This window comes from Lepisma saccharinum, chromosome 23, assembly GCF_977018435.1.
Source record: "Lepisma saccharinum chromosome 23, izLepSacc3.1, whole genome shotgun sequence".
Taxonomy (NCBI): domain Eukaryota; kingdom Metazoa; phylum Arthropoda; class Insecta; order Zygentoma; family Lepismatidae; genus Lepisma; species Lepisma saccharinum.
Genome location: NC_139251.1, coordinates 50,263,772 through 50,286,821, shown reverse-complemented (window position 1 = coordinate 50,286,821; position 23,050 = coordinate 50,263,772). Strand labels below are relative to the sequence as shown.

The 23,050-nt window shown below is 36.1% G+C and overlaps 1 protein-coding gene across 2 annotated transcripts in view; it reads right to left on the bottom strand.

Moving 5' to 3' along the window:
• Nucleotides 1–1,047: 1,047 nt before the first annotated feature.
• Atg9 (autophagy-related protein 9) overlaps nucleotides 1,048–23,050 on the bottom strand; it is a 74,667-nt gene continuing 52,664 nt past the window's right edge. The window contains exons 14-15 of one of the 2 annotated variants that reach the window (XM_083109986.1): nucleotides 21,523–21,679; nucleotides 1,048–7,035 (exon numbers count right to left, since the gene is read on the bottom strand). In XM_083109986.1, coding sequence (XP_082966112.1) covers nucleotides 6,877–7,035; nucleotides 21,523–21,679 — 316 coding nt within the window. In that variant the 3' untranslated portion in view covers nucleotides 1,048–6,876. Of the gene's footprint in view, nucleotides 7,036–13,092; nucleotides 13,161–21,522; nucleotides 21,680–23,050 lie in introns of those variants that run through there. The other variant, XM_083109987.1, reaches the window with a different exon arrangement.

Sequence of the window (23,050 nt, the reverse complement as noted above, 5' to 3'; positions counted from 1 at the left end):
GATACTGATAAAATACAGATATAAAATTTACAGATACCGATAACCAATATTTTATCGATCAAATATAAAATTCCAAATGGCCCTTGAAGATCCTTAATAGTGCACTGACCTCCTTAATACCGGGTGTCCGAGAAGTCTTTGTATGAAAACAAAAATTAACTGTATCCGCTATATGCAACATAGACATGAAAAAATAGTACCAAAATGTTCGGAAACTATTCAAGTTTTTTTTGTTTCAGATTTCTGTACCGTTGCAGTAGTGTAGCAGTGCCAGTGTCCAGCAAACCGGAAATGTACACAAATCAGAAAAAGGCTGAGTGTGTCCTGTGGTTTCACGAAAGCAGGTCACAAAAAACAGTGCAGAGACAGTTTCAAACATCGTGCGTATCTGGGGGTAAAGAGACCCCTCATGAGGTGAGGAAGTCGACCATGGGCAACACGAAGGTGAACGTTTGGTGCACGCTGCTGCATGACAGAATAATCGAACCATTATTTTTCTGCGAGGACACCGTAACATCTGGAGTGTATCTCGACATGTTGCAATTGTTTGCTGTTCCTCAATTGCTAGAATACCACCCAGATGTTATCTTTCAACAAGACGGTGCACCGCCACATTGGAGTCTGGAGGTTCGTTCCTACCTTGAACACACATTTCCTGGAAAATGGATTGGTCGAGATGGACCGACGGCGTGGCCTGAACGATCTCCAGACATAACCCCTTTAGATTTTTTCTATGGAGTTATGTGAAAGACAATGTCTACAGAACTCCTGCATCCGATCTTGCAACTCTGCAACAACGGATAACCCAAGTCATCACATCAATCCCTCCTGTGATGTTGGCTAATGCATGGCGAAAAGTTGAATTTCGACTAGATGTACTCCGTGCTACCAAGGGTGCTCACGTGGAGATTTATTGATTTCTTTCCTATTGCCAATAAAACTTGAATAGTTTCCGAACATTTTGGTACCATGTTTTCATGTCTATGTTGCATACAGCGGATACACTTAATTTTTGTTTTCATACAAAGACTTCTCGGACACCCGGTAAATGTTTGTTTCAAGGTGACTGCAGTGCAAAAGAAGTTGCATATTTAGACATTTACTTTCTTATTAGGGCATGGAGATTATCCATAAAAATTATAACAAAATGGCAGAAATTTGCTCTAAATTATAAGATATTTGTAGATATATCAGATGGTAAAATAATCTGTAATTTTACCGCTAAACTGATATGCCCATATTGGCTGATACCGATTAATCTGTCCTATCCCTACTGAATGGCAGTTAGGAAGGTGGTTGAACCTTCTGCTGAACAAATGGAAGAACGGGTGTGCTGTTGCCAAATTTCATCATGAAAAGTGTTGAATTTTATCATCCATTTCTTAGCATTTTGAAGAACAAATGAATAGCCCTAACACATTAATATTTGCTATTGATATAACACAAAAATTCCTGATAAGTTGGACAACCTCATTTTAATTAATAATGTACAATTATTCCATTTCGTTACTGATATTATCAACATATATGCAACTCTGACCAATATTGATGCAAACACTCTTTATGGATTTCCATAGAACTCTATTATATTAAACTTTCTTTGCCAGATATTTTTTTTAAAATTAGGGATGGGACAGATTAATCAAGACTATCAGTATCAAACTGATATAGGCATATCAGTAAATTTACCAATCCGATATATATCTATAAATATCTTACAATTTAATGCAATGTTGTACCATTTTGCTATGATTTTTATGGATATAAACATAAAATCTCCATTCTGTATTTAAAAAAAAAAATCATAAATATGCAGCTTCTTTTGAATTGGGAAAAGCTTGGTTCATCTGATGACATACATTTATTAAGGTCAATGAACCATTTGGAATTTTATATTTATATATGCAGAAACCCCGGTGCAAATCTCTCTTGCAGTTTTCTTGTTATAAGTCACCAAAGATTGGGTTGTGTGACTTTTGAAACATACTGTATTTTGTTTCAATTTTCCAAAATAAATTCTAAAATTATATAACAATGTTATTTACAGCATGTGGTGGTATAGCACATTCAATGAATCAATTTACAGTTAACTAAACTAAACTGCTATGGGCCTAACAGCTCTTGAAACTGCAACTACGCCAAGGGTCCCGGGTTCAAATCCTGCTCTGGCATGGTGTTGATCACATCACCTCCAAAATTGATGAAATAAAGAATGTGTGGGGTCTTACCCCCAAGTCCTCTAAATGTGCTGTCATGACATGGTGCTACATTATTATTTATGTTGCAATTAGTATGATTATTAACATTATTAGTGTTTTTGTTATCATTATTAGGGAAAACTAGATCACGAAAGTATCATCATTGCAAGTAGAAAGAGTACAAAAATTTTGAAATCTATTTTTTTTTAAAATGGTCAAGATTATTAATTTAATAATGACCAATATTTTCATTGTAATATGTATAAATTCTGCTTTGGCCAAAATGAGCTACGGGATGAAGATTAATGTAAAGAAGACAAAGGCAATGGTTATAGGATGGAAACCAAGGAATATTAATGTCAGAGCAAACAGTGAAAGAATCCAGCAAGTGGATAGCTTCAAGTACCTCGGATGCACTATAAGCAGTGACATGAGCTGCAAACAAGAAGTGAAAATGAGAATCGCAATAGCAAAAGAAGCTTTCAATAGAAGAAAAAATGTTTTTTGTGGACCCATGGACATAGGTCTAAGGAAGAGATTAGTGAAATGTTTTGTGTGGAGTGTAGCACTATATGGTGCAGAAACCTGGACGTTGAGAAGAAATGAAGAGAAACGACTCGAAGCTTTTGAAATGTGGACATGGGGAAAAATGGAGCGTGTAAAATGGACGGACAAGGTAAGAAACAAAGCCGTACTGAAAAGAGTTGGTGAAAAAAGATCTATACTGGAGACCATCAAGAAGAGGAAAAGAAACTGGTTAGGACACTGTCTAAGAAGGAACTGTCTGCTAAGGGATGCCTTGGAAGGAATGGTTGAAGGAGGAAAAGTCCGTGGAAGAAAGAGATATCAGGTTATGGATGATATTAAATTAACTGGGTTGTATGCTATTACGAAGCGTAAGGCAGAGAATAGGGAAAGCTGGAGATTGCAGTGAAAAACCTGCCAATTAGGCAGAAAAAAATGAATGAATGAATGAATATTTTTTGCAAACCGAAAACAATATCAATTTAACAGGTCGTAAACACTTCCAACATAATATAATTTTAATATTGTGCCAATGGTAGTGGCTCATAAAACTTAAAAGCTGCGAGCATAGCAAGTAAAACCAAATTACCAAATTTTTAGGTCAAAATTTATAATTTATACAGACTTATCAGTGTAAATTTTGAATCTGACAGTGGGAATTTACCCCTTCTTGCAGATACCCTTAGGGGGATGAGTGGCAGTATCTGTAATGGCAGATAAAGGTCTGTAAGCATGCATACACAATTATATTTAAAGGCAAAACATGGTAATGAAAAATCAAAAAATGCCTACCAGAAAACAAAATACGTAAATATGAAGTTTTTGCATGTGCAATCATGTAGAGTCATGGACACTTGTGCGTTGTAGCAATTCCATTGAAAATAAATTAGGCCATTACTACCCAGAAGTGTCTGTACTACCTCACATGCAGTAATTATATATGAAATAGTAGATATCATATATATATATAATTAAACTATGAAGAGAAAGACAAAAATGCTTGCATAAAATTCAAAGCTTGTTCCTGTATGAGTTTGTCTTCATTCAGTGACTGGTGAAAATTGTGTAGCGTATAGTCCTATGAAGGAGAAAGTTGTATGATTTCAAGACGACAGTCGATATTCGGAGTCAGTTTTCCCTAAAACTAATTCCATCTTGAATATCCTCTTTCATCAAGCTACTCTTAGATTTTGTTAATCTTACTTCTTATTTCAATGTATTGGTCCCCTCTTGCCTGTTTCCCCTATAATTTATTCCATCTGAGGTTAAGGGAGAAATGCCCCTTGACTCTACTGTGGTTGCACCACTGCATTCAATCATACTTTGCAATAAACTGTAGATTTTAGTCTGTTGAATGTCATATTTTCATTCTTATTATTCTTTGTATTTCACTAAAAAATCATTTGTATGAAACATGTAGGATGGAATTTGCAAATGCTTTCGAAAATATTACTTATCATGATAATGATATTTGCACACATTTTGAAAAGCATATCAAGCAACTTGGTGAAAGGAAAAGGTAAAAAATGTCTGTAAATCATAACGCAAAGTATTACACGTATGCTCTAACATTACAGGCAAGTGGAATCTTCCTCGTTTATCTTTAACTTCGCTGCTTCTAATTGAAGTAATATCCAACATTAAACCATCTCGTTTGTGAATTACATATTTAAACTGAAAGCCATTTTGTTATGCCTCCTGTGAAGCACTGTTGAAACAACACGGGAGTAGATTTTCTTGGTTCTCTTCAGACCGCAGCAAACATAATCGTCAGACGCAGCAGCAACCATGCCAGCGCAAGCTCCGGCTGCCTAGTGTGGCCTTGGGAACAGAAATTCTCGCCAACTCACACTCCGTATACTCCGTGCCTTCAGAGTATTTCATTGGGCAACATATGGTGAGCACATCAACTCCCATTGTTAATGTTATCAGACTTTCTTGACGGAGTCTGTTACTAGCGATTTCAAATACATTCCACAATACTGGGTCAACTGTAAGATTTTTCAAACTTCCACTGAAACAAAAGGTTCGTGTGCTAACCATTGCATGCGAGGAAATAGTTGCTACTTTCAATTTATATGCAGTGTATATCCGAGGGTCATCCAGGGAAAAAAAATAAACATTTTGGTTTAAAACACAAACAACAAATGACGTGTGCAAAAAAATTATGGTAAAGAATCTACATACCTTACTCTATATTTAGTGATGGAAACAAAGGAAGAACTAATGGAATATGTGGTTTTACAGTCACTTTTTTTTTGGGAAGGAGGGGAGAGGAGGCATGGAGGATCTGCATATACTTAATAATTTTCAAGATACGGTAATTTCAATTATTGCATTTAACATAATCCATTTTGTAGTTATTCATTATATTAAAAGGATACTTTTTATTACACTTTTGCAAAGTACACTTCAACAAGGAAAAGATACTTTGTGCTACTAACAAGTACACAACTTTTCACTCAAGCTCTAAGCAATGTCTTGAACACAATAAATATTCCATACAAGTGTATTGTTCAAGTTAATCAGTACAACAGAAACAACAATGTTAAATAGTACAATATATACACTATTTAAACACTGTTGTTATTTATAACAATGTTTTTTACTATAAACATAAAAATCTTTCACTTTAACAATCAAACCGAGCTGGTAAACCTCATAAAAAGGCTGTTGTTGATTGATAATAGCCTTCTTTACCAAAAGGTATTGCACACTGACATATCTATTCCAGCATTTTAAACTTTTTTACAGCTTCCGTTGATTTAAATCAAACAAATTAAAACAAATTGCTTTTGTTAAACTATGTTACTCACTTAAACGTAAACTGAAATTAAATAAAATTTATTATACATATATACACGCACAAAACTCTACATTTATTAATTTTATGCTCACAGTGTGCTTGTACAATTCTTTGCATACCTGTATGGAGCTGAACCCCCCACAATATGAAAGGTTCATAATTTTCAACTAAATATTAGTGTGCTTAGGTTAGTTTTAATCAATTAACAATTGTGTTCTACACTATAACTTTTTTATTATTAATGCTAAATGGAAGCAAACATAATATGACTACTACTTCTTAAATGGGGGATATCAGGATATACTTTAAAAGAGCAATACTACGATCTTAGTTTGTTCATTTTAAAAAATAAAAGTCGACACACAAACCACATTGTTTTTTTTAAAAAAATGGCAACAATTCTTGTAAATTTAGAAGTATGGAGTGGGTGTTATTATTGTTGCAGCATTTGCTAAAGGACCTATGTTTTCCCAAAGCACGGTACAACCTTACAATTGTTGTAATGAACAAAGCTTTTACTTTCCATAAATATTTGTTCATGTGATACATTACTTATAAAATGAGGACTTTGGTAACTTAGGAAATTCATAAAATATAATCATATTAATATTATGGAGACTAGATATTGGGATTTGGAATTTCTCCCAACAAATAGTAACAATTTTTCACAAAAATCAAAATACTAACAACATCAAACATAATATTTCCCAACAAATACTCCGTTTGAAATCTCAACACACTAATTTTATTCTTCCAGCACAATTTCTAGTTGCTGGAATAATTCCCCAGCAACAAGTCTTGAATGTTTTGTGATAATTATTTCTTCAGAATGTTAAACTCTCAGTTAAATTAAATTACAAAAAGTAAAACAAGACAACACATTTATGTTGGACATTTCCAACATAAATGAATTGTGTAGTTCAAAAGAAAAAGACTTATGCAAAAATCACTTCTCTAAAATTGAAACACATCCAAAGCTGCCCTATGTTACATTTGACAATATTATCACTAAAAAAAATGACACAGGACAAATGACTAGAAGAGCAACCCTTTGTTTTGTTTACTTCCTTGTACATGCACACACACATACACACATGCGCGCATGCACATACACACAAATATGTATAGTCTTCTTGTAATTATATCATCTCAAGTGCACCAAACTGCAAACACAAATCCACTTCTATTACCTGTTTAAGATGAAAGCAACGAACGACACATACAATCAGCTATCGAGAACACGCAAGAGGTTCATGCCACTGGATCGACTGTTTTCAGAAGAACAAGGATCTAGCAAGCTGGCGCACGAGAACACACTTGTGACGTATGCCACTAGAGTAGTCTTCACTAGGAAGATTTCGCTAGCAGATTTCTAGACTCTAACAAAGGAGTTCTTTCAGCACGTGGGTCACTCTCGTCAGGCTGCTCGGAAATTCCTGGCATTTCTTGATGAGGCCGTTGCCATAGAGACCGGCTGGCAGCTTCAGTGTAACCCCTTCTTTTAACCTGTTGCAACGAATGAAGGAGGACAGATTAACAACATTCGTATTCCAATATGAAGGAAAGTCAAGAATTCTAGTCACAACCTAAACATTTATCACTGATAACACGAGTATTACAATTATAAGGGTGACTCAATTTAACAATTTTAACTAGAGATGAGCTGATATCAATACCGATGTATCGATATTGGTCAATACCCATGGTATCAGTATCGGTAAGTATCGGATGAATTTTCTTCACCAAGAAACTGCTTATTTATCAAGATTTGCCCTTTTGAAAGGTTTGTTCACCCTTTCTTGTGACTTGGGGATCCAAAACAGGAAGTTCCATGTAGATTTCCGGGAAATGCTGTACCCTGTACCCTCTGGGAAGCAGATGACAAGATCAAAGACAAGGCTAAAGTGCTGCACCCAAACGTGGCACTGAAGACATGTAACTGCTTGGTGGTCAACGCTATGTGGATATAAAATAAAATAATCGTTGCCAAATCTTGCTTCCAAACCTGAGGGGTAAGAACATGGATGTTTTCAAATCCAGTATTACTACCATGCTGAGTTGATTTCGGAGTTCTTGGAAAAGGGATGAATGTCACTGTGGGGTGTAGAGGGAAAATTGTGGATTCCTACCCTTCTGTGTAAGTCTTTTGTGTGACTGCTGGTCGATACCGACACTGCTTTGACTTGTTTTTATTGCAAATGACAGAGAATAATAGACAACAGGGAATAAACAGATCCTGCCAAATGAGCATTATTATATGTCTGTATTTGTATATATTTTCACACCAGGTTACATAAAATTGAAACAGGGACACCTGTAATAATCCACTGATTTTTCGATGTAACTGCAACACTTTAAAAAGGCTTGCAACATTTCAAAAATTTCTTTTGCATCCTTTGGGTCTAGAAAGAAGTTCTCTACAGCACAAATTTATTTTACTTCTTATGTTAATTAGTAAATGTACAATTATTATTATCTACTTTTAACTTCAAATGTTAATATTTAAGTTGCTGTTCAATAACGTTTGTTTTCTATTTATGTTAAATTGTACGTTTATGTGCTTGGCAAGAATGTCGTTGCTATGGTCACAGAGATAACAGTTGTGAAGTTTTGTGATAAACGTTTTTATCAAAAAGTGATTTGCTGCGTTTCCATTTATGCTAATATTCAGGTAAATTAAGATATGCAATCAGCCCACAGAAGTTTGGCTTCGCCTTCGCGAATTGTGAAAGATATTTTTCATTTAATAACAGTGCATGAATAATTAATCATCGAGGGAAGAGCACAATTTGTATATATGTTCACATCATTTTCCTACCTCTCCAGGTTACATAAAATTGAAACAGGGACATTTGTAATAATCCACTGATTTTTCAATGTAACTGCAACAGTTTAAAAAGGCTTATTTTTTTTTTCATCCTTGGGTTTAGAAAGAAGTTCACATAAAACATCACAAGACATTTTAAAGTGCTATATGAGAATAATTTGGGAGTTATTTAATGTGATTAATAGAATGTGATGTGATGGGTCAGTATGACTTGGGAACAAGCCTTTGTTATTTTAAACTGGAATTATACAAGTATCGGTATCGGCAAATGGTAGTATTGTCTCAGCAATAATTTTAACACATTCTGGATGAGTGACAGGCTGACGGGCATACACTTGTATTGTGAATGAATGACGGGCTATAATCGCAACGTGTCTCTTCAGCACACTAGATGTCACTTTCTTTCTTGCTGAATTTTACTTATACTTGTGTGAAATTACGTTGCACTTTTGCTTATACTTTTGAGAACAACATTGAGAGAGCATAGTCATCACACGGCAATGCAGCATGAGTGTGGGAGTTAGAAAGCATTCAACGGGAGTTTACAAAAAAATAAAGGCAACACTTTTCTTGCTATGTACCCAGGGGAACAAAACAAGCACAATTTGATATTGAGTACGAGACATCCATCTGTGATGATGATAATGAAAAAGTATGCTTCGGTGCTCAAAAAAATTGTTGCATAATTTGATATTTACAGGAAATGAGGCAGTAAGCCAACAGTTCTAATTGACAGTAAAAGTCGAAGTGTTTTGAGGTAAAAGGATACAGTAGCAGGGCTACAATTAAACCATGACAACCAAGGTGTATACGAGTGTCAGCAGTCTTAACGGTCATTATGGTTGTATTGGTTGCTGGCCTCCCCAAATATGTATGTACCTCACTAGACGACGTGGTCGTCCATTCTCAAATATTTACAGCAGAATTAATCAATTTTCCATGAATTGCATCTCACACAATAATTTCAACTTTAGAAACTGTTGCATCGGTAAATAAACTCTAAATTTCATGTTAAAGAGTCTAATTCAAATTTTGCAGTTCATTTTGCATCATTTTGTGACAAAACAGAGTAGGAAAATGCACCTTGCACCTTTTAAAAAATGAAAAATTAATATTACAGATTTTGTGTTTTTGTCAAAAACGAAATATGAATGCCTCTAGCTCTCAGACAGTCTGTGGTGGGATGACAACAGCTCTTTTCAGGAATGTCCGTGCACTTTCAATGCAGTTGAGGTTGGGGAATAAGCTGACAATGGTTTGGTTTGATTTGGTGTTTTAAGTCCACTTTATGCACAGTAAGGCTAATCGGGACTGGACCTACAGTTTAAAGTGGGATCCGAACCACTATGTGCCTCCACCGGGTATCGAACCCGGGACCCCTTGATTACAAGGCAACGACGCTACCACTGCGCCATCGGGGAGGCCCAAGCTGACAATGGTATGCAATGGATTATGTGCTCCTGCAGGAACTGGGTGATAAGGGCACAGTGGTGCCACACAATGTTGTCATAATATACAACATTTTTCTTTTGTACTATATAAAGCGTTTGAGTTTGAGTTTTTGAATTAAGTCCACTTTTATGCACAGATAGGTTAATTGGGACTGGACCTACAGTTTAAAGTGAGATCCAAACCAGTATGTGCATTCACTGGGTATTGAACCCAGGACTCCTTGATAACAAAGTGATGATGTTACCACTATGCCATCAGGGTAAATGCAGTGTTAACATTGCTAATCAATATTCCAACATAACACTAACCCATCCATCACTACACTGAACCAGATGGATAAAATCTCACAGCTTATACACAATGTAGTGACATGGACGAACAGGAGACAAACCATATTTGGCAAAGAATGTTCTTCCAGAAACATGCAAGATGGCCGAGGATATTCCACAAAGCGAAACAAGGCAGAAACACAGAAATTGCATACAGTAGGACCCCAATTTTATGTTCATGTATTATACATTTTCCCACATTTTAAATGTTTCAGCATGCTTCCCCGTAAAATATAAAATCTTAGTTCCACCGTAATCATCATCTATGGAGGCTCCAGTAAATGAGTTTGCACTTTGTTACATGAATAGTTTGAGAGAGAGGATAACGGCTACATAAGGTGACAAGGAAAGTGAGATTTCATGCAATTCTCACATATCATTTCCCTTTATTTCACACTATATACATTATATATATATATATATATATATATATATATATATATATATATATATATATATATATATATATATATCTTGCTCAGGATAGGATCAGATGGAAGGCCTGTGTTGCTGCAGCCATGAATCTTCGGGTTTAAAAAGGCTAGAGAGTTAGTTAGTTAGTTATACATTTGCAGTAAAATATTTATCGAAAAAAACTATTGCTATTTTTTTTGACAAAATCAGAGAAAAAACTATGAAAGACCATGCTAGTCTTATATCCTCCATAATCTGAACTCTTGAAGACTTACAATTTTTTAAAAAAATCTTATTAATATATTAGAACAAAGTAATGTCTTATCCACGAAACTTATTTATTACAGCTCTATTACATTTTGTGGTCACTGCCACCATGCAATGAACAATGTGTTGTGTTATAAATAATTTAAAACTTTGTATTAACAGGACTTTCATAAATCTGTTTCACAGATAAGTAAGTAAGTTAGGATATTCAATGTGCTACCATATTTATCGATCCCTGAAACATGAATTAAATTATTTAGTTGATAAATTTTTAATGTTATTGTAATTATGAAAACCAAGTTGCTATTATTAATGATGAAGAAGACAGAAGATTATAGCAATCTTGACATTGAAGGTTTCAGGTTTGAGTCCTGGCCTGAGCATGGATATTCTTCTGTGAGAGTCCCTTCATCCTTGCAATTAGTCTAAAGAGGAAGAAAAGTGATGTACAATAAGAATCAGAGAAGTTCTACCAGGACATGTTAAGTGAACTGTTACTGATAGCATTTTGAAATCAAGGTCGGTCCTAGGTGGGTGCGGGGCCTGCAGCATACAATATACACAGGGCCTATAAACAAAATTATGTACGAGGGGCATACTGACAGTAAGGAGCAGCAACTTTTAAAAATCAGAATCTATTAATACACACAAACAAAGTAAATCACAAAATACAGACATTACTGAACACGTTGAGGAAGTGTGATGTCATTAGCTTCGATAACGTGAGCGCAGGCAGTTGTTTCAAAATGGCTGACAGTGATGTTTCATTTTGACAACATGCTGCGACTGAATTATTTGTTAAAGAGGGATATCCTGCTGCTGAAATTCAGAATAGACTTCAGCGTGCATATGGAGATGTATGCATGGGTGCTGGCAGTGATAGAAGATGGGTAAAATATTTTAAAGATGGAAACACGAGCATCAAAGATTAGCCTCGGAGCAGTCGCCCATGAACTGCCTCCACGGAACGCAACATGGAAAGAGTTGGCAACATCATTAAAGAAGATAGACGGGTTATTCTGGTTACAATTGCAGCAATACTTGAGATAGCACACAGTGCAGTGCAGGAAATTATTGCAGAGCCAGATTATTGGAAAATTTGTTGTTGCTGCTGGGTTCCACTTTATTGACGGCAGACCACAAAATGCAGCGAAAAGACACCACTCAAGAACTTCTTCAGAGATATTGCAGTGAAGGTGATGATTTTTTTATTGAGTATTGTGACCAATGATGAAAGCTGGTTCCATCATTCTGAACCTGAAACAAAGCGGCAGGGCATGGAATGGCACCATTCTACGTCGCCGGCAAAAAAGAAAACAAAAACAGTGTCGTCTGCTGGCAAAGTTATGGGCACCGTCTTTTGGGATGCATTCTGGTTGAATTTCTTGAACCTTTGGTAACCATAAATGCTCCACCACAAGCTCAGTCGTGCATTGTGGAATAAACGTCCTGGAACACGGAGTTCACCAGGGAGGAAATTGGAAAAATGAGGTACGAACTTCCACCTCACCCTACCTACAGTCCCGACATTACACCCTCCAACTAACATCTGTGCGGTTTTGTGAAGGAACAGTTATGAGGCCAATGCTACCAGACGACGGAAGACATACAGAAAGCAGTGCATCAGTGTCTGAGAGCAGCTGGAACGGAGTTCTACCATAAGGGTATTTTCAATTTTCCAGAAAGGTGGGGAAAATGCATGCAAAGAAATGGAGGCTGTGTTGAAAAGTAAAGTAAAATCTATATGGAGGCTGTGTTGAAAAGTAAAGTAAAATCTATAGATTATGATGTAGTAAGTTTTTCTTTAATAAAACCAAAACTTGGTTCATGAAAAATTGTTGCTCATTTAGAATATCATTTCAGTAATTTTGGATATTTTTAAATATCTCAAAACAATCCACAAAGTCATGGTAAAAAATAGATTAGTTGCACAATTGGAAGCACCAATGTGCTAAAAATTCATAATAAACCATACACAAACCATTATTATTATTGTGGGGCACTGGGCAAGTCCTTAGAGCCAGCTCTTAAATATTTATTACTTTAATTTAGGACTCTTGAAAAAGACACATGTGAAATGTTTTGAAATGCCAAAAGAAATACAAGCATTTATCCACTAAAAGAGCAGAACATCCATAAATATCAACAGTATTAATGCTATAAGGAGAATTTCAAAGATTGCATCGCTTAATTATTTCAATATAAATGCAAAGTGCTCATTGTATTTCCATTGGATATTCTATTTTTTCTCCTTGCTACTGAAAACATACTTACCATCAGCAATTTTTCTGATAGGTCCTTGAACAATTCAGGCTATAATTTAGCCTTTCCTCGGCCAGCATCTTGGTTAATAAAGTAAAACACGCCCTTCTTTAAAATAATACTAGGCATTTCCAAATGTCATGCACATGCAAAACTAAATCTATTCATGATGTACACATAAACTAAACATGTATACTCTGAAAATGGTTTACGTATCAGACAAAACAAGTAAAAAACTTAAACTTCTATACCAGATTTAACTAATGAAAAGAAATAATTTGTCATACTGGTTACTATAAACTAGGGCTGAGCTGATGCAGAAATATTAATATCAGTCGATACAAGAGGTATCAATATCAGAAAATATTGGTTGGAATTCAATATGGGCTGGTAATTATCCAGAGTCTGCGTGTCTCAGTAAGTCTGTAAAAATGCCTGGACATTATGCAAAATGCATACATTTCATTATTTTTACAACAACATTGTGGGAGGAAATAGATTTTGAAATTAAATGATTGTCTCATGTGAAATTATGATTGTTTTAATGCAAAACTCTGGCAGATTACTATGATATAGTTGCAATGTAAAATGTATACATATCGTATTTACGCGTGTATAATGCGCATGCATGTATAATGCACACCCTGGTTTTTGATAGGGAAAAGTGACAAAAACAATTTTATCTCGTATATAATGCACAGTATAATTCAGGTGCAAGAAATGACTTTCTTAGTTGTAGGAGTTGCATGCATGAATTCTACCAGAACGGACTGCTTTTGTTAGTGTAACAGAACATTACATTACAATGTGAAAAATTGTGGGACATGACCTTTCGAATTTTATATGCAGTTTTGCTAGTTCCCTCTTCACTTTCTCTAAGGAAAAACTTCAAAATATATACTTTTTGCATGACTAACGTAACATATATAGGAGGTGCATTCTGGACATTCAAATTCGCAGTTAGCAGCAAATGGTTTCTTCCATTAAGGCATTTACACACTCCAAATATGTCATATTATTTGGCCAGTAATACCTTTTAATTATTATCTTCTTTTTCCTTATCTTTTCGTTCATCCAAAGTACCATAAAAATCCGAATGTTCCTTCATTTTGTGATGAGTTCGTTTCAACTGCATTGCACGTTAGTGTCGCCATCTTGAATGGAATACTGTTTTCATATTCAGAAACTACAGAATTTAAGATTTACAACGATATATAACATGATAGGGTTCCGTAAACACAAAAAATCAATGCAGGTGTCACAAAATCATGGAATGACCATGTACGGTTTCATGTTGGCTGTCCGAATTATTCCGTGCATAATACGCACCACAGATTTTGGTGACAAAGATTTTGGAAAAAAGTGTGCATTATACATTAGTAAATACGGTACTATGAACTACTTTGAACTGTTACAACTTTTAAGTATTGGTATTGGTTCAAAATGATATCGTCTCAGTCCTAATACAAACCCTAAGATAAGACAGATTCAAGTTAAAAGAATAACTACAACAAAAATACTGAAAGTTCTGATAAACTGGGTTTCTACACATTGAGACAAAAGTAATAAATTTCATAACATTTCTAAATTTACCACGACATTAAAACTAAAAATGCATTACTAAGGGTTCAAGCAAAAATTTCAAATAGTAATTCCTGCTTTTCAAAATTATCATTATAATCCAAATGCAACATCACTTGCAAATACTATTTCACTGCATAATCATCACACCTGCTTTTAAGTCCAAAAATGTTTTTATAACTTATCATCACATAATCAGCACACTGTATAATTATGGTTTGTCATGCCTCTTAAAAGGTAAACGGGGAAGCAATGCATTCACCAGTGGCATATGGAGTGAGCCATGAGCCCAGAATTCTTGGAACATGCATGTTGTCAGTGTATTTCTAATATTTGTGTGGTTTGTTTAGAGACAGTATTGTCACTGAACCCAAAGAAGAGCCATAGATGCAAGAGGAGCTGATGGACAGGCGAAGCTGCTCTGAGTAAGTTGAGTGGTATGGAAAGACTTGCATCTTCAAGCACTAGCTACACTGTGAAGTTCATCTGCCAGTGATACATTAATGTGTGAAGGTAAAGTTCTTCATGCATGTAGGACCATGGTATGCAGGCACATTTAGGGAATGTGGGGGGATAGGGCCCCACACATTCTTGATCTTGATCATTTTGGATACAATGTGATCAGCACCATGCACCGACCACCCCAGGTACCCATTGATTTGAGGCTGGGTGAGCTCCAGAGTTACCTTATGCAGAAAAATTCTGACCCGGGTCTCCTGTGTGGCAGTTAGATGCCACACCTACTAGATCATCGTGGCTCTTTTCTGATTATAGTTAAATATAAAAAATATTCTCAGGGTTAAAGTTGAAAGTGATCGCTCTCATAACCAGTACAAGCACATGGTGGTTCGGATTCATGTTAAACTGTAGGTCCAGTCCCAATTAGCCTTACTGTGCATAAAGTGGATTAAAAACACCAAATCAATCAATCAATGATTGCGCTCGCTGAACAGTATGGAAAGACCGTTTTCAGGGAGTGAGATGTTGGTGCGAGACTGGTAAATACTATAATGCACTGGCATAAAATCTGATGCTTATGCAGTGAAATACAGTAGTTAAAATATACAAAACACATGCAGTAAGGTGTGGAAATCTCTACAGCTATAAAATATGAAAGAAATATGATCAACATGACCGTATGCATGCTTGAGACACTTCCCAACACAACTAACTCACAAAACTGTTACTTTACCATTATTATGTCAAATAATTTAGAGCAAGTGTATAAAGTTTCATCAGTTTTCGAGAGAGATTAAAGTGTAGTGACAGGAGTCAACTCAACCTCATGAAAGTCTTGTGTGTGGGTACAGCAGGCCAAATGAGCAAATTGGCCTTCTGTACTCATGCTCTCAGTTATCTATGATGACCAGCACAGCTGAATCTTTTCTCCCTGATGGACAGAACAATTCAAGCAATTGCAAGCAGGTAACACAGTCACTAAGCATTATATTTATTCTTCTTTCAGTAACATTCTAACACGAGCACATGGTGCATATTTCCAGCTTTGTAACTATTATTTAACATTACAGTACTTAGTGTCTCAACCAGAATAATTTAATAGTGTCATATTCAGGAACCTCAAAAGGGGAATTCAACCATTACCTTCCCCTTTCCCTCATAAAGTGTTAACATTTGTGTAAAAAGATCAACCTGTTAGTTCTTAAAATACAGGTCACTCTAATTTTATATTTTCCCCCATTATATATTGGACCTTTATGGTTCCAATATATCAAAACATTATACATTTTTTCCAGATTTTACGTATATCCATATTTTAAGTTCCTTCACCTTATTTACTTGTAAAAGTGAAGAAGTAAAGTGCTCCCGTGTTTTGCACCACTCCATGAAGGCATATAGGGGGTGTAGAATTAGGGCCACACACTTTCTTGATCACAGCCGAAGGTGGGTGTGATGTGATCAGCATCGCACCCCTGGCCACCTTTACCCTCAAGAGTTTCCTCCACGTACCCACTTTGTACGACGTTGGCTGGGCGCCGAAGCCTCTTGAACAGGTGGAAAAAATCCTGGTTCTCCCCCACCATGGATCGAACCCGGCCGGGTCTCTTGCATGGTAGTCAGACACCCTAACGACTGAGTTATCGCAGCACTTGGAACACATAAAATCAAGCTCCCAGTGTATTACTTTCTCTTTGAACACAGCCAATGTAAGGGTCGCTGGTCTTAGATAAATGTTGTTTGGATGGGAAAGCTTACCTCAACATTTAAGATTTGGGATTTGCATTCATTTATGCACACAGTTAAGGATATAAAATTTTTGTGTATAAAATATGGTTATCAGTATTAGTAAAATAATAAAAAAAACAATTGAAGGAGAGTGCAGCATGTTGGCATCTATTTTCTACCATGCAATATAAATGGACAATTGTACTGACTTGCATTATCGAGTTTCCACCACTACAGTATGCAAATTCTTTGTGCAACTTATAGTGTCTTCATAAAATCCCACTGGTTTTGAAAAAGTATGGTGTGTAAAATGATTCTTCTTGCAGTGAACAGTTAAGGCAAAGAGGGACAATTACGCACCAGGCATGCATTTATTCCAATATCGTCGGAATGAGCAATGCTACTAAAAAGATCTCCGCCAGAAATAAAGAGTATGAATTTCTCCCCATGTGGCAAGTGGAAGCAGTTTCCTAAGTTGGTTATTAAGCCTTATACGAATTTTTGAAAAATATGATGAATTAGTATTTACGGAATCCCATGTATTCCTTATGGGACATCAACTTCAACTTCAAGTTACGGCTCATCAAATGGGAGTTTCGACTTTTCCTACTACTATGACATAGTTCAACGTGTCCTTTTTCCATCCATGTACTTTTCTACGTCATCGGATGTTTGATATTCCCGAGAGAACGAATAAAATAATGGTCCCATAAGCCTAGTGCATTTCTAATTGCCTCCTACGGCCATCCTGGCAGTGTTGCCAAACCTGATGTGCATAATAGAGCTAAATTTCACCATTAATATAGCTAAAGAGGACTTTCAAGGAGCTAGATTAACGAAGGCTGCATAAAGTGCCTACTAGGGTAATTTTAGTTGTCAAGAGGGGTGAGGGTGCTGCTATTACCGTTAGCTTTAAAGTGATGGCAATTTATTCTTAGTTTTCACCGCCTAGATTTGGCGGCATCACCCATCTCAATAATCCAATGATGTCAATATAAAATCGAAAATAAAGGGTTCCCAGATAACAAAATTGTCATCTTCATCTTAGCGACAGCGCTATATATAAAAATACATGGGGAGGAAAGAAGAGGTGGGTGACGCAGCCTATAGCTATACGAATATCACGTCACGTGCAAAATGTACACTCATGCAAAAGTTGGTATTTATGGGCCGGAGCCAGTGGTGGCATCATAGTGGGGCCGAGGGCGGGTGCCACAGTTCACAGTCAAACGAGTGCACGAAAGAGCCAGATCTGGCTCCAAAAGAGCAAAGTTGGCAAAAGTGATCAGCAGCTGTCCCAGCGAGAAAGACCTAGGGGAAATTGTCCCTCCTTGCCTTAAGTAATTTCTAAGTTTCCTTACTTATGAATGTATGGTAACAGCACATGTATAAACATCAAAATATTTAAGCTCGCGAACCGTTACCTGTTATAAAATAATAATTTTTCAGCACAGGATGTAAGACAGTTTCTTGTGTCAAATTGATGAAAATAATCTGAAGAACTTCCTTTACATGATGTGGCAAATATAAAGTGGGAACAATGGTTGCCGAACAAGAGTAATGTTCAGGATCATTTAATTGTTTAAATAACAACGCAGGTCATGGGTTGACTTGGTAGGGAAGTGCCAAATATATATATATATACACATAAATTAAAAAAAGGATTGTTACAAGGCTATATTGGCAGCACAAAAACAAAAGAGGTGTAAACAAAGCACCCTATGAATCCTGAAAGTAGTTCTCCAGAGCATCCACAACATGTTTCCAATGATGTAGGAGATGGTTTCTCACATGTGGGAGGCATCTTTAGGTGTGAATCAGGACATAGTACATTTCATGGAGATGGCAATTTCCTCTCAGTCTGAAGCCATCTCCCACATTGTGGCAGCGTGTCGTGGACGTTCTCAGGGACTCCTTTGAGGGTTCATAGGGCACTTTGTTTTCATCTCTTGTGTTTTGTGCTGACAATGTAACTTTTTCTTAATGTTGTTATTGGCACCTACTTACTAAACCCTGGTACACTGCCTTGTTCATATATTGTTCAATTCCATAAAGTGTCATCCTCCATTTGTATATTTCAAATTTTTGTGTCGGTCCTGCATCTCGCAAAAAAAAAGCCATAACTTATGCTTCAACCCTTGTACTTGCATGTGCATAACTTTTGGCCAATTGAAACGATGGGAAAGAGTGGTGATTGGATGAAACTGTTGGAGGGAAACTCACAAAGAACACTCATGCCTATCCAGAGATCTGAACTTGGGAACTTTAGTGATGAGATCAAATTGCAACCATGTAATGCACTTGGCTACCAAGCTTACAGTTTGCTTGTTTAACCCTTAAATGCCGGCTTGTGACATATTGACATAAGGAGCTTTTCTTCATAGTATGCGACTTTTTTGGACATACTGTGTCTGGGATAATGACAAGATAATATATTTTGAGTTCTGCATGAGTCTTGAGGTGTGTAATTAGCAATTAGTAAGGTTTAATTAATTCATTTTTGTTATATTTGGGAGGGGGGGCAGCCCTCTGAAAATCACGTTCGATTTTTCTTGCTTTCCATTTGAAAATACTTTTTCTTGGAAAGTATCTGCAATATGTGCGCAATTGTTTCCACAATAATGAAAAACATATCAGACAATATGTAGGTCACATTTTGTACCTCTTTGTCCCAGCGTTGCTAGCATGGGGATCCAACGAATTTCAAATTTCGTAACTTCTTCTACTACCTGATAATGGAACATTTGGTTTTTATAGCATAGCCTTATAGCCCCATGTGTAATGAACAAAATGAGGTATAATTTGTAACTCTAGCGTTCTTAGTTCTAGAGATATAAAATTTTATTTAAAAACATGCGGAAGTTTAAAATTTGCACTGAAAACGCCTCTGTCGTTGGCAAGTTTACTGGCAAAACATGCTCCGTCATCTAAGGGTTGAGTCCACTCTGTTCTCAGTTAGGCTAATTGGGACAGGACCTGCCGTTTAAAGAGAGATTCAAACCACTGTGCAATGCACCTCCACCAGGAATTGAACCCGGGACTATTGATTACAAGGTGACAGATTTACCACTATGCCATTGGGAAGACTGTACAATTGCTTGTGAATGAATGTTGAAGCTATGGATTCAAGAAGCATAACATACTCAATCCTACGCAGCCACCCATCTATCAGCAGAAAATCACTGGACTATCTCTCATGGAGTTATGTGAAGAATATAGCTTACAATTCAACAGTTAGTGGAAGTGCTGATCCACAGAGAGGTTCATGGAAAATACAACATTTATTGATGTATGTATGCTCTACAGAGCATGGGAAGATTACAAATATTATTTAAATATTCTCCATTCTGCGAACGTTCATACTGAAGTATATGCAGTCAGGTAACTAGAAATTTTGAGAGTTTCTGTACACTACACAAAAAGATAATAATTTACATGTAATGCAACTCAGCAACTCGAAAGGGATTTTATGGATGCACTGTAGTTATGCACTATAAGTAGGGACCTTGATCCTTTTTAATCTTTCTATAATCATTGTTAATTTTTTTTACTTTTTGATGTTATATTTGTTAAAACTTGCATTTTCTGTTCAGCTCAATTCTTCACCAAATGCACAAATTCCCAAGCATTTCAGATGGTTTTTAAAGCTTCCTTACTAAGTACATAATTCCTTAACCATTCTATACAATTTTATGCAAACTTGTTAATAAAAAACCTCCAAGAGAATTTCTTAAAAAGATAATGCCATCAAATTCACTCAGTTGAATCAATATAGCCAGGTATGTTGACAATTATTAACATAATTGAAGTTTTTTTTAATAATAGGTAACTGACCAAAAAGTCCAGTATGAATCAATCTACATGTAAATTTCAATTAAAGTTATATCTGTGAATGCTTCATTTTTTTAAGAATATTAATTATTTGAGTACACAATTGGGTAAAGTTGTAATAAAAGTACAGCAATTATGTATTATACAAAATTTGTGTTGTTTTAGGATTTAGTGGGCATGATAAATCCTTTCAAAATGTGTTGATGCAAATATAAAAACAAGTTTTTGTAACAATTAACATTTTCCACTGTTATTGCATTAGAAAAAAAATTAGCTTTATTTCCTTTGTAGTTTATGGTTGTTACAAACATAAAAACACAATTTCTTGTGATGTTTCAGGAGAACACACGCTCCCTTCATCAGACATTTATTTTACGTTTGATTAAATTATAACAGTTATAACACTGGTTAAAAACTTTTAAACAAAAAAGAATCAAATTTAAAATAAATATCTGATGAAGGAAGCGTGAGTTCTCCTGAAATGTCACAACAAATTATGTTTTTATGCTCGTAACAATTGTTTACAAGAGAAATAATTCAACAATGCAAACAATGCGTACATACAAGAACAATTAGAAAAAAAATCAAGGTTCCTAGCTTGACAGAAAAACACAAGTTATGGCAATGTTACAGTACAATACTGAATTATGTACATTGTAATTAATCACTAAATCATTGCACACTGTCGATAATGCTGCAGGCTTGTAAATAATAATAATAATAATAATAATAATGTAGCTGGACCTGAAATTAACCATGCTTGGTCTGGCCAATACACATTTCAAATTCAGCATTACATGGTTATGAAATTGCAAACAATAAGGAGGAAGTAAAGAGTTTTCTTACCTGTCGATGATGCAGTTCGTGGAGGTAGAGTGTGCTGAGACTCATGTCAGCTGCCGTGTACTCAAGCGGCACCTCTTCTTCGGGAAGTCCGAGCCTGTTCGCTTCTGGACCTGATCCGAACACAGAAGCACCGAGCGACGCTCCACCCTGATGCAAACTTGAAAAAAGAGAACACGGAGTAAGCTATCTGCTTGCAGCTTTCTACACACACACATGAGGGTCATTGCAGAGACATTATAATTTGTGTAAATTATTATTATTATTACCTTGCTTTGAATGGCGAAGTACACAGCCATTTCTTTCACTTAACCATACACATACATGGAAATTAAAGAGATGCATACAGTGGGACCCTGACTTTGTTCCCGGATTTTACATTTTCCCCCATTATACATTCAGTTTTCATTGTCCCAACATTTTCCCACATTTTAAGTTTTTTCAGCTTGGTCCCCTGAAAAACGCGAAATCGAGGTTCCACTTTATATGCCTACATGCATGTAAAAAAATACAGTCTTGCACTCATATTTACTGAATTAGATTGTGGGTGTTCCCAAAGTCACCACAAATTGAACGTGTTCAACAATTGGTCATTCCATGACTCTTTATACGAAGATTGTGAAGTTCGTTATGGCATTCCTAAAGCTGATTTCTGTACAATGTGCAAGGTCCTTCTCCCACAAAATATATGAATAATTTGAACAGGGAGTGATATGAAGCAACATGCACAAGATGAGTGTGCCCTAACTGTTCTTAAAAGGTGATGCAAATGTGCAAGAACATCTGCAAGAGTTTTCTTCTGCTAGAAGAACTGATCTCCCACTGGATGCCATGTAGAAACTTTCACAAACAAAACACCGTGACTGACACTTTTGCCTCGTGCATTCTTCAAGTCATTACAAGAACTAGTTTCACCAGGTATATGAGGCCCGTTACATGCCTAAAATATATATAATATTTCTTTAAAGTTACTTAACATAGAAAGTCTTAATGATTAGTCTGAAGGAAATGGAACGCACCCCTATTGAAAGCAGCACACTGGGTATTTTCACACATGATTACAGATGAAACAGAGAAAGAAGTTTGATATGTGGCCAAAAACTACAAATTGCAGACCTGTCTCTTTGCCATTTTTGCTGCTTTACAACTGAACATGTGAGGAAGTAGCATGCTGTCTAGATGTATGAGACTGTTTCAAGACAATGCTCTGGCTCACATGTCGGACGTTGCAAAAAGGAAAGTGGCTATGAAACGCTGCCACATCCAGCCCACTCATTTGATCTTGCTCATCACCTTACATATGTTTTCCTACCCTCAAATAATTTCTTCCAACTGCCCTGAAAACAAGACATTCATTTCTACAACAGAGTCTCGTTGAAAGAACTAAATCATGACATCTTCAAAAAAAGTATCTGTTGTCTCATCCACTGACAGGGATAATTGTGGTTTTGTGGAAAAGGAGTTAAACTTGTTCCAAGAATCTACAGGATAGAACATCTGCAAGTACGTGAGAGTAATTCTTCATAAATTA